This window comes from Martes martes, assembly GCF_963455335.1.
Source record: "Martes martes genome assembly, chromosome: 12".
Taxonomy (NCBI): domain Eukaryota; kingdom Metazoa; phylum Chordata; class Mammalia; order Carnivora; family Mustelidae; genus Martes; species Martes martes.
Genome location: NC_137900.1, coordinates 44687915 through 44705635, shown reverse-complemented (window position 1 = coordinate 44705635; position 17721 = coordinate 44687915). Strand labels below are relative to the sequence as shown.

General features: G+C 38.8%; 1 protein-coding gene across 3 annotated transcripts in view; it reads left to right on the top strand.

The window, feature by feature from the left end:
* Positions 1-17721, top strand: part of BNC2 (basonuclin zinc finger protein 2) — a 425240-nt gene that overhangs the window by 283485 nt on the left and 124034 nt on the right. For all 3 annotated transcript variants that reach the window (XM_080819786.1, XM_080819785.1, XM_080819787.1), the window contains one exon: positions 14690-14925. In XM_080819786.1, coding sequence (XP_080675912.1) covers positions 14690-14925 — 236 coding nt within the window. The remainder of the gene's footprint in view (positions 1-14689; positions 14926-17721) is intronic.

Below are 17721 nucleotides of genomic sequence, written 5' to 3'. Positions count from 1 at the left end.
TAGGAGATCACATATGTGTGCCTCAGTCAGAGACTAAATGAAGCTGGCAAGTGTTTTCTAATACTGGTTTTAAATACAGTAAAAAAAATCTAAAGGAAAAGTCACTACATTTTAAAATTTGGATTTATTTCTATAATTGTACCTGTTGGTACTAATTAATAGAATTTTTCTTCTTATTGGAAATTAGGGTCATTATTACTATCAAGTTGGTAACCAAAATTTAAAGAGCTAATGAGCATCTCCCCTCCGTTTCTTTGTTCACATCTTTTCAGGAGACTTGGCTTCTTTTCTGAAAGTTTGCACTTATTAAATATTGCACTTATTAAATATTAAACATTGGTGATGCTATAAAATAGTTTCACTTTGCCAATGGCCCAAACTCTGAAAGATGTTTAGCCTTGTTGATAACGCATACGTGTCAAACAGCCAACTAGTGACTTCAGGTTGGGATGGCAACTTTGTTTCTCCATCTGCTCAATCATACACTGATCATGGGAGTGGAAAAACAGACAAGGATCCCTCTAGCCTTTGACATTTTCTGTTCATGCATTTAACAATTGGTTAGTTTAGACTTTTCCTAAGACTGCCTTCTTAACCCCCTTTTTTTTATGAGCAAATCTTTATATAGGGCCTTTTATTCCTCCAGTCACAGATGCAAAGCAGTTTGATACTTGATATATGCATTAAGCAAATCCAGCAATCCAGAAGAAAACACACATCAGTGTCAGAAGTGTGTGTGATAGCCCAGAGTTTTAAGGGATTATGGTGGGAGGATAAAAAAAGATTGATTATAGATTTAGAATGAGATTTCAGGCTGACTTACTAGGAGAGGAAAGGAAAAATACTTGTGACACAAAGGTGACATTTATTTAAAAAAAAAAAAAAGACGACGACTGAATATAATCATTCCTTTCTTTCAGGTATTTCCTACCAGATGCTGGCTTTTTGTATTACTGCTCTCTCAATTTTGAAAGATTTCTTCACTACATGTGATAGAGTTTAAAGCATATGTTCTATCAAAAATAAATATGCCTTGCGGGACGTCTGGGTGGCTCAGTTGGTTAAGCGGCTGCCTTCGGCTCAGGTCATGATCCCAGCGTACTGGGATCGAGTCCCACATCGGGCTCCTTGCTCGGCAGGGAGCCTGCTTCTCCCTCGGCCTCTGCCTACCACTCTGTCTGCCTGTGCTTGCTCACTCTCTCTCTCTAACAAATAAATAAATAAATAAAATTTAAAAAAAAAAATAAATAAATATGCCTTGCATTTACAGTTTCCTTAGTGAAATTCTTGGTGAAACACTATTTCAAGAAAATGACGTCTTAAAGCTAATAAATTAGGAGTAGGTAATTATTCGCTTACAGAAAAGTTCATTTTTTGTTTCATAGAAGGTCTTACACAGTCTGTTCAAGTAGCATATTTCAGTAGTTACTTTTAACATGAGATGTGTTTTGTAGTCTGTGTACATTTAATTCATTGATCTGTAAATTAAATAAAGCAAGGTTTGTGTAGTCAACTTTCAGCTAGCCTCGGCAACTAGAGATTGGATAGAGCAGCAGCAGGAGGAACAATAACCCCCCAACCCTGGTTGCAGCAAGGAGAGTCAATTACCAAATCTCTTCCTAGATTTACTGTCAAGTTTGCAGATTAAATTTTCTCTTTTCCCCTTAACCACCTTCTGATGGAGTTGCTGTAAATGAGGAAAGACATGCCCCCAAAAGTGGTCCATGTAAGGAAGGAGGAGGAGAAGAAATAAAACCAAGGACTTGTTTAATCTACTAGCCAGGAGAGTGAGCTTCTGAATAACCAAGCATTGACATTCTACTTTTATGTGTGTCTCAGTCAGACTTTAATGATTTCCAAAGTCTGTTGTGAAGACTTTATTATGCATAAGGCCACAGGGGGGAAATGCCAATCAGTTTGAAATATTACTGTATAGTCTCAAGTGGAGCTCCAATTCTGCCCCGGACTAATTGTGGGTGTTTGTGTGTGCATCTCCACATACTCGCAAAGCTAAATGTCAGCTTGGGATGATTAAACTCAATAGGACATAGGCCTCATTGGAACTACTTTTGTCCCCCTTTCCTCACTACAGATTAGAATCACATCCATAATGGACCATAAGAGTATTCATATACTTAGTTCCTCACGTATTAAGGGACAAGAAAAAAAAAATCAAGAATCATTCACATGAGGTAAAAGGTATAGTAATGTAATCGGGGTGTATGGAGGCTCAGTAGGTTTTTGTTTTGTTTTAGTTAAAAACACTGACACACTATTTGTTCAAGAAAAAAATAAATGCTTCACCCATAAGGGCCGACAGTTTTTGTCACCAGGTTGGGGATCAACTTTTGCAGCTATATATCATTCCTTTTCTTCTTTCCTTAAAAAAAAAAAATTCTTGAAGCAAGCCCTCTTTCTCCTTGGTATTAAGTATCCTAATTAATTCAACCTTGACAGTTACAGTTAGAAAGTTGTGACTTAAATGGAACATGAGTTATTTTGTACCGAATTTGCCCCCAATTATATAGGTCTTTTCCCGAAAAGTAGTGAATAAAATGTGCAGATCTAAATATTACTTCAAGTTATAAAGGAATCCTTCTTTTAATAACAGTCATTGTCTGCCTTCACGATCGATTCTCTGATCCACTAAAAAGTTTTTAATATGTCATCATTGCCATTTATTAATGTTTTCCCCAAGTGCTATGGCTTTTATTAGGATCTGGCTTACGATCTATGGGTAGGTTAAGCCTTTGCCTTGCGCCCTGATGCTCTCTTGCCTAGCAAGAGAGCTGAGTCTTATAATGGGAAAGGATTGATGTTATAATGATTCCAAAGGGCCCCTTTATGATGAAATTCTAAATACGCAAAATCCCATTAAAGCTGTAGAAGTTCATGGGCTAGCTACATTGAAATGACATATCATTATATCGGGTATAGTGTGCATATCATAAAGTATGTTATAATTGGAAATTATTGGTCATATTAAAAAGAATGAAGAGCCACCGACCCTCATAAATTCAGAGTATTTGGGTATTTGGAGTACGTAAGGGAACAATAATCTGTTTATAAGTAATCAGAACTTAAAAATCTGACCCCAGAACCTGTTCTTATAAAATCCTGTCCCTAAGAACTTTATTTCTGAACTCTTAAAGTAATCGTGGAAAGAATTCCATAAACCAATCCCTCAAAGACACATGTTAAATGTTAATCTATTAGAAATTAAAATTGTATTTTAGGACCCAGAGCTCCTAAAAGCTGACCACTTGATGCTGTTATAATTTAGAATCCTAAGGGGAATTGAGGCAAGAGACATGGAGTTCTCGAAACAATTAGCTTTCCAATTGAAGACTCACTTGGCTTTCTCCCAAAATGAAAGAATAGGTTTCTTTAATTTTTTTTTCTTACTTGTAAAATTGCTTCAAATTAGTATTTAAAAATTTAAAAATATCCAGGGCAGGACTGGAAATTAGTGAAATAAAAGATTTCCTTTTAGGCCGTTTTCATACAAATTTTTAATTGTTTTCCTCTGCGAAGTAGGTGGTTTTGAGAAGTTAGCCCACTTCTCTCACTTTTTATTGAATGGCTGGCTATAAGCTTCACACTGCCTTGCCTGAACCGCTATTAGATGGAGTCCACTGGACGTCAGGGCCTGAAACATTCAAGCATATTCCTGTGAAAACCACCTAAGTCACTTGAATCTGGCTTTTAAAGAAAGTTATGTTTAAAAAAGTTGTGGAAAACTAAGAACTATAAACTATCACTGAGAGCCAATTTTCTAGGATCAGTGAAAAGCACTTTTATACTCCTACATTAAGAAAAAAAACTATCTGAATATGTTCTTATTTCTGTGACCTTCACAGAAAATATTAGAAGTGAAGTCTGTAGAATTACAGGTTTACATTTATTTTAATTTATTTGAAGGTTTGGGGAGTAATTCCTGTTATTAAAAATTGAAATAAAAAATAGTTATTCACATTTCACTTGATAGATGCAAGTTCTTTTATAACTACTGCTCACCCACCCCAGCTCTATTTTATACATTTGAAAACAGAATTTTATAAAGAACATTACTTTGTTCTTTAAGTTAGCAATACTGTTCAAAGTGTATGTTACTTTGTATCACTTCACTACTGCATATTTTGCATTACATTTTATACCAATTTTACATTTACATTACACATTTACAGTAATGAATCACAAAAATTCTGGCTGTTGTCATTAATGGTGATTCTGTTTTTAACAGAAATGAGTTTTCTTCATCCAGACTTCTGTGTCATTTTGGGGTCTTATCCTATCAAAGTGTTTATTAAAATTATATCCAGACTTCAATTTCTCCTTTGTCTCATGGCTAGAAAATTACCAGTTTAAGCTTCTGTTTCTTGCATTTTAAGGAAATCCAGGTAAATTATATTCCCCCCAGTTACCTAATTCACAATTTAAGAAGCTCTTGTGTGAATTTTCTTTTCTTTTTCTAATTAGTATCCATATTGTGCAGTTAGACCCTTTTCTTTTTCCAAATAAAATTCCACATACTAAGAAGAGATTAATTTATATGTTGGCTTTTCCCCCCTCTAGACCTTTTATAAAAGAAAAATAACTTTTCTTTGTAGATCTTATTGTGTGACCATTCTCTGACCCTGTCCAAAATCTGTACCATCCATATCTTTTTCTATAGCTGTGAGGCCATAGCTCTAGCACATTGATTACAAATCCAGGGATCTGTGGTATGATTTTCATAATGTCTATACATTATGTTCTAGTCTATGCACTCTGTCATCAAGCTTGTTTTCTTTAACAGTCCTGGATTTCATATTGCTACCTAGAAATCCACTGGATGCCCCCAAATCATGCTTCAAGTGGTAGGAAAGGGAATAGATTATGCAAAGCTTAGTTGATTCCTGCCCAGCTAGCCGCCCCACCTCACTCCGTGAACTGCCACAATTACCTATAACCACTGTTCTCTAGGGGAGTGTAAAGATCAAAGGAGAGGGACATGGGTAAAATGGGGAGTTTCGTGGCATAGTAGACTCATACATTTAGGCTTTCAATGCAAATACACTAATGGCCTTTCTTAGTCTATGTTGACTTAACTGTGTTTATCTGTTCAACAATATGAGGACTGAATACCCTTGAGTCAATTATGTGTCAGATAGAGTTGCTGCTTAACATCAAGCTCTCGTGATAAAATAGGCACATAAGTGACCCAGTAAATGGGCAGCATATGGTTGGGATGTACACGATTGGCACGCATCATTATTGAGACAGTTTGCTCTAGATGAGGGGATCTCTCCAGACTTCATGGAAAAAGAAAATAGAACTTGAAGCTAGAAGGAAGATGTAGTCAAAAGGTAGATAAGAGGAAAGGCACTTAAAGAAGTGTTGAAAATTAAACATTTTTTAAATGTAACTCAGCAGATGGAACTCTCCTTATCTCACAGCATCATCTCGTATCGTTCTGCTGCTGTCTCTCATGTCCTAGAATTGGCTTTGCCTGGAAAAGCCAATTAATCTGTTATCCTTTTAAATTATGTTCTCATGTCACATACCCAGCTTGTAATTTTATGCATTGTGTATTTTTTTTTTAAGTTTGTTTTCCTCACTAGTCTGCTAACTTCAAGAGGGCTTGAGTCCTGTCTGTTTTGTTCTTCACAAAATCTCCAAAATTTAGCATAGGACCTAGAAATATTCTTCTAGTAACCAAATATGAAAGTGCTTAGAATGTTTGAAAAGGTAGTGTGTAGCTCACTTTGTGTCATGTTATGATGATGAATAGTAAATTGATCTGGCCAAGGTCTCCTGACCCAGGTTAAGGACTCCAGGTAAAGGGGGAGGGAGGGTTTTGCTGGGATCACTATTGGAAACTTGACCAGAGAAGAGACCTATTCTAATCAGTATTTTGAGAAGACTGACTTGTGCATTGTATTTAGGTTGTATTGGGTCAAAAAGCGCAGAGATAGATCAGACCACCAGGAGTCACTTGCAGTAATGGAGTTGTGAGAGCCTAAAAGCCTGTATTAAAGTGATAGAAGTTAGGGCAGAGAGGAGGGATTGATCCAGGAGAAACTGCAGTGGAAAAATGTATGGGTACTAAGTAGCCTGAGATAATTTGAATGTTTTCTCTGTATATAATGTTTAGTGAGAAGAACAGCAGCCAACAAGATAAGAATTTGTATCCATACTGTAGACCTCCTCAACTATATAAAATTATGGACTGAAAAAAGTAGATGCGACTGTGTCAATGTATGGATATTAGCAATCTTTGGGTGGTGGGATTATAGATGATTATTTTGTTGTTATTGTTTTCTCGAATTTATGGCATTTTTTTCAAGAGCACCTATGACATATCCATCAGAAGATAACAAAAGGTTTGTTTCAGCCTAGTTTCCATAGTTCTACCTTTCTCAGCACTAAGAGTCAAGTATGTGTTTGGAGTTGAGAGCATGGCTCTTGGGTAGGTTGGGAATCACCTGCGTAATGTAGGAGTAGTTGGATTCCTAGAGGCAGCTCATCCCAGGTGGACAGCTGGAGAGGCATCAGCTCTGAAATCTTCATGATTCCCCTGCAGCTCAGTTGATTTCCCCTCAAGCCCCCCTAGACTAGAAAATCTTAACCTGCCCATCTCTAAGCATCTATTTTCTTCCCCACTCTTTTTAGGTTGGTCTTGATTCTGTGTTTTTCTTTCCTCACTCCTTGAATTAAGGAGGTGGTCCTCAACCTATTGCCTGCCACTAACAAGAATTTTGAAAATGAAGAGCCATCCTGACATTTTCATATACTAAGTAACTTGCCAGGGTCATGCAGCAAGTAAGTGACGGAGCTGAGATTTGAACCCTTGGAGTCTGGCCCTAGAAACTGTCCCTTATCTGGAGGATAACAATCTTTTTAACATTGGGAACTTTAAATCATTGTTTTAAGTCGTTATTGTATCTCCTTAACTCTTATTTCCAATTCACTGTCCCCAAATGACATTACTATAAATGCAGTCAGTCACGTTCGCTGGAAGGTCTTATATCATTCAACTTACACATGTCTGCAATGAAAATTAAGAAAACAATACATTATAAATAAAAACTTATTTTTTATTTAAATTTATTGTTTAACTTCATCAGGATGGTAAGATCCAAAGCAATAGAAATACTACAAATTTTTATAACTTATTAAACACAAAGTGGATTTTTGTTATAAATATACCTGTCAATAAATTGGATGGGGCTATAATTTTTTTCTTCCCAGACAAGTTCATATATCAGTAAATGAATACTATTCATTGTAAGAAATAGAAAAGTTACCCTATCATTTCTCATTTTTGCAGATGTAACTGCGGAGATGCCTATTCACATGAATAGATGGGACAGGAACGTTATCCCATCGTCATTCACTTCTTAGAAATCATTTCACATTGTATGCCAAAAACTACACAATGATCAGTTAGTTTTGTTAAAAGGAAAAAAAGTGAAAATCACCCACCTTATTACCCAGATGTTGTTATATTCATTCACCTTCTCGATGTCTGGAAAAAGGCACTAACAAGATGTATTAAATGTCTACATATAAATTTAGCTGTTAGTCTTTCATTTAGAGGCATATTGTTTATTCTAGTATACACAGTAAAGGCTGAGAAAATAAAGATACTGTATTAGTTATTTAAATAATTTCTGCAATATGCTTTTTATTATTTTTTTTTGAAAAGTGATACTTTTATCATTGCAGATTCAGTTATCTTGATTGATGAAAATTTCCACCAGTGGTCATGGTCAAATTATGCTTCCAAATTTAATTTTCATTGCAAGAAATTGAACTCACATTTTGATTCAAATAAATGTATTAATATGCATTTTGAGAAAAATTATTAAAAAATCAATATGTTGTGGACTGCATTTCATAGGGTAGATTACTAAAACAGTCTAGAATAAAATGTGGAGCTAATAAAATTACTCCGTTTACAACAGAAATGCTATTTCTTATTACTTAATTAGTAATGATATAGTATAATGTAAACCTAATACTTTTTTGAAGAGTGTGTTAGAAGTCATAGGAAAAAAAGTCATGATCTTAGTCCTGTGGTTCCATATGTGTATCACACTATAGTGTTGGACTTCAGGAACACATTAGGTAAGAGTTGTATATTATAAAAACATTTATTAATTTTGCTAGATCTCATGGTCAAAACTGGTTTTATGTATTTAATGAAAGCAGTTATGTGCTGCTAAAAATTAAGTGCCTTGGCTTTAGATCATAATTTATGTTAATTTTACTTTTATTAACAGGATGTGGAAAATATTCAAAATTTTATAAGAAATAAGCTGAGGGGCACCTGGGTGTCTCAGTCAGTTAAGCGTCTGACTCTTGATTTTTGGCTCAAGTCGTGACTGCAGGATCATGAGATCAAGTCCCACATCAGGCTCCATGCTCAGTGTGGAACCTGCTTAAGATTCTCTCTACCCCCCTCTCTGCCCCTCCCTCCTCAGCCCCTCCCTCCTCAGCCCCTCCCCACTTCCTCTCAAATAAAAAAGAATGACAAAAATGATGATTAATCAGGGGCACCTGGGTGGCTCAGTGGGTTAAAGCTTCTGCCTTCAGCTCAGGTCATGATCCCAGGGTCCTGGGATCGGGCCCCGCATCAGGCTCTCTGCTCGGCAGGGAGCCCATTCCCCCCCCACCCCCTCTCCCCCTACCTGCCTCTCTGCCTACTTGTGATCTCTGTCAAATAAATAAATAAAATCTTCAAAGAAAATGATGATTAATCATAGCTGAAATAAATATTTGGTATTTGATAAGTAGGTTGTCTAAAAGAAATCATGTAAAATTTCTGTTCACATTTTATCTAGTGTGTCTTACAAAGTTTATAGGTCCAGGAAAATATTCAGACTGAATTTAAAAGAGTAGACATGTCATAGGCTCAAGGGTTTTTCTTCCCAGGTAATGATCCTAACTCCTAGGGTTGAGTGTCAGGATTAATTGAAAAGAATGGCTTGCCTTTGAATGTTTTGGGAGGCAAAAGCCATTTTCAGTATTGGACACTTGTGCTTTGCTCTCACAAGAATACATTCTAAAGAGTGATTCATTGTTAAAATAGATAGGAATGCTAGAGGTGAATGCATTACTCTCGTCCCATTTTATGTTCTGTCTGAATTCTGAATATTCCAACACAGACTCAAGTATCAGGTTCTAGCTGCTCCTTATCCATATAGGTATAGTCAGGAAATAAACCTTCCCAGGTTCTTGATGCTGTTAATAATAATTAAAGGAGGCTTCCACAAAGCCTCGTTTATTTTGGCACCCAGGAGAGTTTTCCACCCTGGGCCATTGCACTGTATAAGTCAAGTCAGACTACACCATTATTTTGTAAAGAAGGAAGGGTACAATTTTTAAAGGAGAAATGGGGGTTGTGGCTCTGTGCCTGAGGTTTATTCAGTGGCTTTTACTGCTGAATACGTGCCATGTCCCTCAAATTGACAGCCATTGTTTTAATTCAACTTGTGAACCCTCGTCAAAGTTTTATATTTAGAATCATAAGACATTTTTATCTTATAAAATGTTTAATGTTTTCTATATCCTATTAACAGGAAATAAAATTATATCGTAAGCCTTCCACGGCTTTTGGCCTTTAGTATTAAGGTTCCTTACACCTTGCCCTTCTGACTCTTTTGTACTTACTCTAACTATTTGGCCTCAAGTATTAGACATTCTGTGGATATTTGTTCTCTTCCATGTATCCCGTTAGTTCAGTGGTTCTCAAAGTGTGGTCCCTGGCCAGCAGCATCAGCATTTTGTGGAGACTTATAGAAAGGCCAACGCTTGGTCCCCACCGTAGCCCCAGCCAGAAACTCTGGGGACAGTGGCCCAGCAATCTGTGTTCTAATAAGCCCTGCAGGTGATTCTGATGCATGTAATGTTTGAGAACACCAGCCTTCGTCCCATCTACCTAGACTCTGCTCCTCCTTTCTCACTTGCTGAATTCCTAGTTATCTTGTAAGACTGTGCCTTCCTGGTAGTTACCCTACAGTACTTTATCAAATCTCTTTTATAGCATTTATACTGGTTGCTTCTGTCTCCTTTTGAAGGTGGAGGCCTCAACATAAATTACTTTAGCTTCTGCATGCGGCTCCTACGTTGCTGTTGAGTTAATAGTGCAGGTGAATAAATGAATGTATGCATGAATGAAGGACAAGAGCGTTACAGGAGGAGTGGTGAACAGTAAGGTCAGCTGCTGTGAAGAGGTCATGGAGAACAATGAAGGGAAAAGCTATTGGATTTCACAGTAAGGCAGGTGTTGGTGACCTTTGAAATGCTTGCTTCAGCAGAGGGATGGCAAGAAGCCCAGATTGCTGGGAGTGAGGGACTTCCAACATGATGAAGACTTGCAAGTTTCCAGACTTACTGTTTATCTGAACATGTGGTGGAAACAGAATTTTCTTGGGAGAAATAACTAAGTCACCTTAGGCCAGTTACTTTACTTCATTGAGCCTGTGATCTCTGAACACGCAATAAGAGTATTACTGTGTGTTTTTAATTTTTTTGAAGGATTAAAGGAGATCATTGTAACTCCCTAGAATGATGCCTGAATTTTAGTTAGTACTTAAATGGTCAGTTTATTTATCCGCCCCCCAACACACCATTACTTTTTATCTAATAATGTTGATGATATCCATTACCCTTTGTAAAGTTGTGTAAGATAGGAAATTGTTAAGAACACCCTATTTCTAGTCATTGGATAAACTGTGAGTAGCATTGGGCCTGGAACTAATATACCTTTAGTTGAACCACTGATAGCTTCTTTGAAATTACATGGGATCTAGCTGGAAAAGTACCCCCAAAAGTGGTTGTCTTAGTTAAGCCTCCTTTAGGTGCAAATTATGGAATCCTGCTTCAGGCAGACATAAAAAAGGAGAGTGAGGAGAGATTTCTTTGGCTCATGTAACTGAAAATTCCAGCCTTAACATTGCCATATCTGTGTCTTCTGGATCAAACCGTTATTATCAGTACTTGGTCTTTCTAAGACCGTCTTGCAGCCTGACCGTCTTCCATGTGATTCTCATTCTCAAGCATATAGATTGGCTGCAAATTTCCAGGAAAGAGAAGACTTCCCAGTAGTTCTAACTAAAATCCTAGAATCAGCCTCTCTGTTCAGACTTAGGTCACTTGCCCATTCTTGAACCGGGTGCTGTGCCAGGGGTTGAGATATCCTGGTTTCCAGGCCTGACTCAAGGAACACAACATTCTGGTCTGCGAAATAATTGATACTGCGTGTAGGGGAAGAGTGACTCCCCAAAGGGAAATCAAGTTTCTTGTACCAGATTGAAGGGGAATAGACGTAAAGCAGGCAAAGCAGTTGACATCATTTTATTGTATAGAAAAGTGCTTTTTTTTTGCACTGTGCTTCCAGCAACTCTAGGAGTCCCAGCTTAAACAAGTTGAATGGAAGAAGAGAATGACAAATTATTAGAAGTTCTCTAATCCACATGCACTCCAGCTTCATCAAGAATAGTTTTACTTTTATATGTTTTTATACCCAGTTTTTCTTAAGATTTCATTTGAAAATGAATTTGGGGGAATACCATTGGTATAGAGCAATTTAAGATGGTTAGACCCATAAAGTATAAAGGTGTAGGGGACTCTCTTTTCTCACTCCATTCGGCTGAACAAGTTCTTACCCTACATTTTATTCACCCCACTGGCCCAACTCATATTCTTAACCCCACTAAGACTCAGACTTCCGTCCTCCACAGTCAAGATATAGGAAGATCATGACATGAGGCAGACTCAGTTCACCATTATTAGGATAACTTAAAAAATTGCCCCTTACCCTTTGCCCACCTAGGCAACATCCCCAAAAGTTGTCGACAACTTGGTGACTTAGTATGATCCAGCAGTCGTAAGGCAGAAAATTTTGATACATTCAAGAAAGTTGACAGATCATAATCTTTGATGATGTGTACATGTTGAAATTTGTAGTTGACACCTGCAAACTGGGCAGTTTAATTTTTCATTTCTTTGTCTGAGACTCATCTCCTAGATAATTGCTGCTTAAATCACACTCGGGTTTTTTTTCCCTTATCTACTGTTGACTTTCTTTAAATATCTGGGCTACCCTTTCATCCTCCATATCAGTATAAATGTGGCCAGGTGCCTATTTATGTAAATAAAGTTTTATTGGAACACCAACGCGCCCATTAGTTTAAGTCTTATCAGCTCTCCCTCTGTAACAGCAGAAGTGAGTACCTGTGAAACAGAACGTTTGATCCACAGACCTAAAATATTTACTGTCTGGCATTTTACAGAAAAAGTTGTTGATCCCTGCCATGTATTTATGTGGCTATAACAGTATTTCTCCTTTTTGACGTGGCATATTTATGAAGAAAAATCAGGTATATTCTTACTCTCTGTTGTTCTCAAAAGCATATCTAGGGAAATGGTTTTGCTTTACCTTTCCACTTACGCTCTTTCAGTTGTCTGAACAACTTCTCTTTGTTTCTGGAGCCTAAACACTTTAGTCCTCTTTGCCTCCTTAAACTGCCAGCCCTTTTTTGAAGAGCAGGAGGGAGTGGGTGACAGCTTTCCACCCAGCCCTCGAACACATAGGTACACACACCTGTGTGTACTTAATGCATGGCTGTAGGCACCAAACGTGGGAACGGAAATCGAGACTTGGTGTCATCTTTTTCCCCCTCTTTTGTACCCTCTTCATTTCCTGTTTGTCGTGCTAGAAGTGTAGTTGGTGAAGAAGTGTTTGATGCAGACGTGGAGGGGTGGATGAAGGGAAACGGGAGAGGAGCAGATTTCCGCCAACCTGGTCACTGGATTCTGTAAGCAGAGCAGCTTACCCATCAGAAGGCTGAGTAGTAAGGCTCTACTTGAAGAAGAACAGGGATAATAATACCCCGTTCCTACATTTTTGCAGTCTAAATGCCCTATGGAATGAGAGAAGACTTCAATCCCTAGGCTTGTGAATCCCTTATCTTTCCCAAACGTTAAATTAATTTTTAAAGCTATTTATTCAAAGTTGACTTAACCACTAGAATAGGAAAGATCAGACAAATCAGCTGCAAGAAATGAAGTATGAGGAAACCCGAACTCTTTGACAAAGTATTCCTGGGAGTAAATGTGTTGAATGAAGCCAGCGGGTAAATGATAAGGGCCTTTACACTGTGGATGTAAGAAAGCAATTTATCAAGAGTACATGAACTCTCTGGTGACCACAAGTCAGGAGGAAACGAGAGTGGAGGAGGAACCCTGAAAAAATACATTTGAAATACTAAAAAAAAGTGTGTGTGTGTGTGTACTTTTAAATACCTGCATTAATATGCAGAAATACGGGCATCTTCAAATAGGAGTTGCTCAGACTGCGCAGGTACAGGAATCTATTCTGTGAGGGGCTGCAGTGCTGGGAAGAGAGGTTGAGAAAGCCAGGCAGTGCCTTTAGAACTTGCAAAAACCTTGGGCGCTCTCAGGTGTAGTTACAATTTGAGCCTGGTTGTTGTCTGATATCCATTTGCCTGACTTATGAGATTAGATGACCATCTTTCAGGCTCACATGTTTATCTTTTTTAATCTCTGGAAGGTCATCTGTGTATAATTCTGACAGTTGATCTAAGGCTTTTGTGCTCTCTTAACGAGTTCAAAGCACCTCTCACTCATTATCCCATTAATCTTTGCAGCATCTCTTTGAGCTTTGTGGATGAGACAATGTTATCTTAATTGTTCACTGTAGAGAAACTGAGGAAAAATGTAATTACATTATCTGCAGCAGGATTCCCAGGAGCTCAGATAAGGATGGGGACTAGAATGTGTGACCTTATCTTGGCTTTTAGATCTACATGTAACTTCTTAGACTTGAGGAGAAAAAGGCCAGAAGTGTTTACTGGGAGGATGGTCATCCTTAGTTTTCTGTACTGAGGTAACACCCCTGGAATACACAGAAATTCTTCCACTTTGAGGTTTGTCATTTTTTGGCTATTTTCATCTGATACTAAACCCTTGTCAGAGCTGTTTATTAAAAGTGACCAAGTTACACCGTGAATTCCTTTTTCTTGAACAGGCCAGTGAACATTAAACTGTCTAACAGGTAAATAACAAGAGGGAGAGTGGGAAGAACTACCTCTTGGGATAATCCCTGCTTGCTAATTTCACTTGAGTTACATTATGAGCCCTTATCCCCTCACATGGGGTTTTTTAACCCTGTAGTCTAAAAAGCATGCTCCTCTTCCTCTTTATAAACCATTCAAGTATGATAAGGGGTAAGTCTTATTCGGAAAACTGATATTGGTTCAGCCTGTGCTTATGGCAGGAGTCGGGAATTGTTTGTCCCTCTGTTTTTGTTGGGGGAGGTGGGGGACACCATGGCAATTTGGGCTGAGCTATAGTTCAGTTGGCAAATTAAATTAGTCAGGTTTTCATGCATTGAGAAGCATCCTCAGGGGCTGTCTTTCTGAAAGTCAAATTTGTTTTGTATTTGCTGTTGTCTGTAATTTATAGACATACCAAATCAAAAGGAAAAGGCAAAAGCAGGGAGGAGGTGGGACGAGAACTGTTTCCATTGCAAAATCTCACTTAAACATCTGTAGGCATGATCCATCTGTGGAAATGGAACCCTGATGACATCCAGTGACTTGTTTCTACTTTGTCTCTGCCCTTTCCCTCCATGTCTTTATTCCTGCCCACCTCTGGAACTCTGGTGGGACCACCACAGCCTTGGATAAGCTCAGCACGCAGCACCTGTACCACCCCACCCAGGTGGAGATCGTGCAGTCCAACGTGGTGTTCGACATCAGCAGCCTGATGCTCTATGGGACGCAGGCGGTGCCCGTGCGGCTAAAGATCCTGCTGGACCGTCTCTTCAGTGTCCTGAAGCAGGAGGAGGTGCTGCACATACTGCACGGCCTGGGCTGGACGCTGCGGGACTACGTCCGGGGGTACATCCTTCAGGTAGGGGGAGGACGGCGCCGCTGGTGTCCCGCCAGCTCTGGGATGGGTTGAGGGAGAAGCCTCACCAACCTGGTCTCTTTCCCACCCCTCACAGGCCTGGGTGTGCACACGCTCTTCTGATTAAGGTGGTCCCTTCGGCAGGCTTGTCAGAGAGCTGAAAAGAAGGAACTGTGTCCCAGCAGGCTGGCACTGGGCCTCAGGGGTGGATGGTAGAAAGGAACAATGCCTAGCATTGCTGTTTGCATCTTTTTAAACTCAGCTCTCTCTCTCCCTACAATGTGGGCCTCCTGCTTCTCCAGCAAGTCTGATTGTAGCCCCACTGAAGGGAAGGGCTCTTGGAGGTGGGTGACGTGTTCGTGAAAATCTGAGATTACATTTCCTCTGGGTTTAGTAGGGCTTTTGCTTGCACCGTATTTGTAGGTTTAGTGGATTTTGTTTTGTTTTGTTTTGTTTTTTTGGTTGTCTGTGTGCCCTAATTATTGCTTCTTCATCCGAATTAAAAGAACCATAACCTCTGTAAACTCTCTGCTTTTGTAACCAATAAACCTCCACATTCCAAAACAGAGACATGGTTGTAGAATTGGCTTTCACAGCACCTGCTCTTCCAGCCTGAGCCTCTTCTTTGTTATCAGTGGTGCTTGCGACCTGGTAAGGGTCTTAAGACTTCTCCTGGAGGCCTGCAGCCTCCACTTCCCACCCCCACCCCAACCTCCCTGCATTTTTCGTCATTTTTTGCAGTATGTCATGAGTCGCTTTGCATTGTGTACTTTGCCTCTGAAATGTTTTTATGGCCATCTGTCTTCCTATGACCCTTGAAGGGTAAATGTTGAAAACAGCATGTTGGGAGACCCCAGGATCCAAAAAGACTACACTGGACGATGAAGAAGTACTCCCTCCTGCCAAAGGAGATCACAGTTGGAGAAGGTAGAATCTGAAGTGATTTTTAAAATTTCTTGTGGGAATAATACCAGGAGAATTGACCCCCTTCCAAAAAAACAAAACAAAACAAAACAAAAAACCCTGCTTTTGGCTCTGCCAGCCTTGTTTATTCCCCGAATCACCGTGTGTTGTGTGCAAGGTTTTGGCTGCCAGCTTGGTATGTGATGAGTGGAGGGCCTCACATCTCCCCCTTGCTTTAACCTGGCATAAAAACATACACATTCCTGTCATTCTCCTATGTGGTACCTCCAGGTATTAGCCAGGGCAGGAGAACAGAGAGGTGTGGTGACAGGAAGAAGAGAGAGACAGGATGGTGGAAGAACCCGTCTGCTCCTGTGACTGCTTTGGTCGGCGTTGAATCATTGCTTAGTTTAGTGAGGTGTCAGCTTGGAAGGCACAGAGAATCTGGCCCTCAGAAGACAAGATGATGATGATAATAGGAATAATTATATATTACGTTTTTAGTTTATAGAAGACTTTCACAAGCATTATCTCATTTGCCTCAGGACGGGGGCATTTCAGTGGGGTGAGTGGAAAGTTAAGTCCTGGGTGGTCAGGGGACCTGAGGGGTCATGAGGTCCAGAAGGAAGAGGCCAGGAAAAAGAAAGCACAGTACCTGCTCATACTGGCCTGGAATAGATATGGTGCCACATCTTTCTACATCCGTTTCCACAGAGTAATTGTTAATATCCATTTGGGATAGCTCTTACTCTACAGAAGGGAATAAAGCTCTTGCACATATTTGAACAGAACCATTAATGTGAACAGTCACTGTTAGTGACTAAGCACTCTTTATTCAAAACCTGGGATAGTATACCCCCGTCTAGTACTACCTTTACTCCCTATACTCTGGTGCTTAGTTCTGTCATCAATGCTGTGTTTCAGTTCTATGTGTATGTTTTTGCCTGAGCTGTCTGGAGCAGACGCATGGTATCTTCCTGTCCAAACAGATGTGTGCATGACTGATTGTTACCCTCTTAACAACCCAGTTCACTGTAGCATTTTGATGGCAATAAATCTGTAACCTGCTGGTTGTTCTGTGATATGGTCCTGATGTTTTGCCTTGACCAGTACCTGTTCTTTGTTTTACTTGAAATTATTATTTAAGTGTTAACTTTTCTCTGTTTCAGCCTATCTCTAAGGCGTGCATAGAAAATGTACTTTGAAATGTACTCCATATTTCTTTTTGTGTGAGGGCCCAGGCTTTAACAATACAAAATCGCAAGAGAAATTAAATATAAGAGGAAAATTCAGCAAAACCGTGAACTGAAATTTATAAAGTCTCTTATTTTAGGGTGAAATATTGCATATGAAAAATTCTGTCATTTATTGTGATTCTTAAGTTATAATTAATTTTTATTAACTCAATATAGATTTTGACAAAGCCTTAAACTTAATATAATCTGCTTCTCCATTCAGGGCCTAGAATTGACATTTTGAGAAAATCATAGATGATTTTTACATTAAAAGAGTACTAGGTTTAGTTTCTGTCTTGTTTTATTGATAGGATTGATGTAAAATAGATTTTATTTAAATGATGCTTTTTGTTCCTTAGCATTTATCATCTGTTTCTTCCTTGTGAAAATGGTTCTTGGTTTAGGGAAAAAGCAAGAGGTTGAAGGTCACAGAGCGGTGTAGTGAGAAAATGCTCATTTTGTTTAAAAAAAAAAAACACTCAAAAAACAAGAGCTAGGCTATGGAAATAAACCCTTTTCCTCTAAAGCGATGTGATTTGGTTATTGGCCAGTATTTTAAAAATTATATGTAGTAATGATAAGGTATACACAAATGACTTTGAATATAATTATATGTAACATTTTCATGAAAGGAAGATGTAAACGGTGTGTCCAAAGGTTG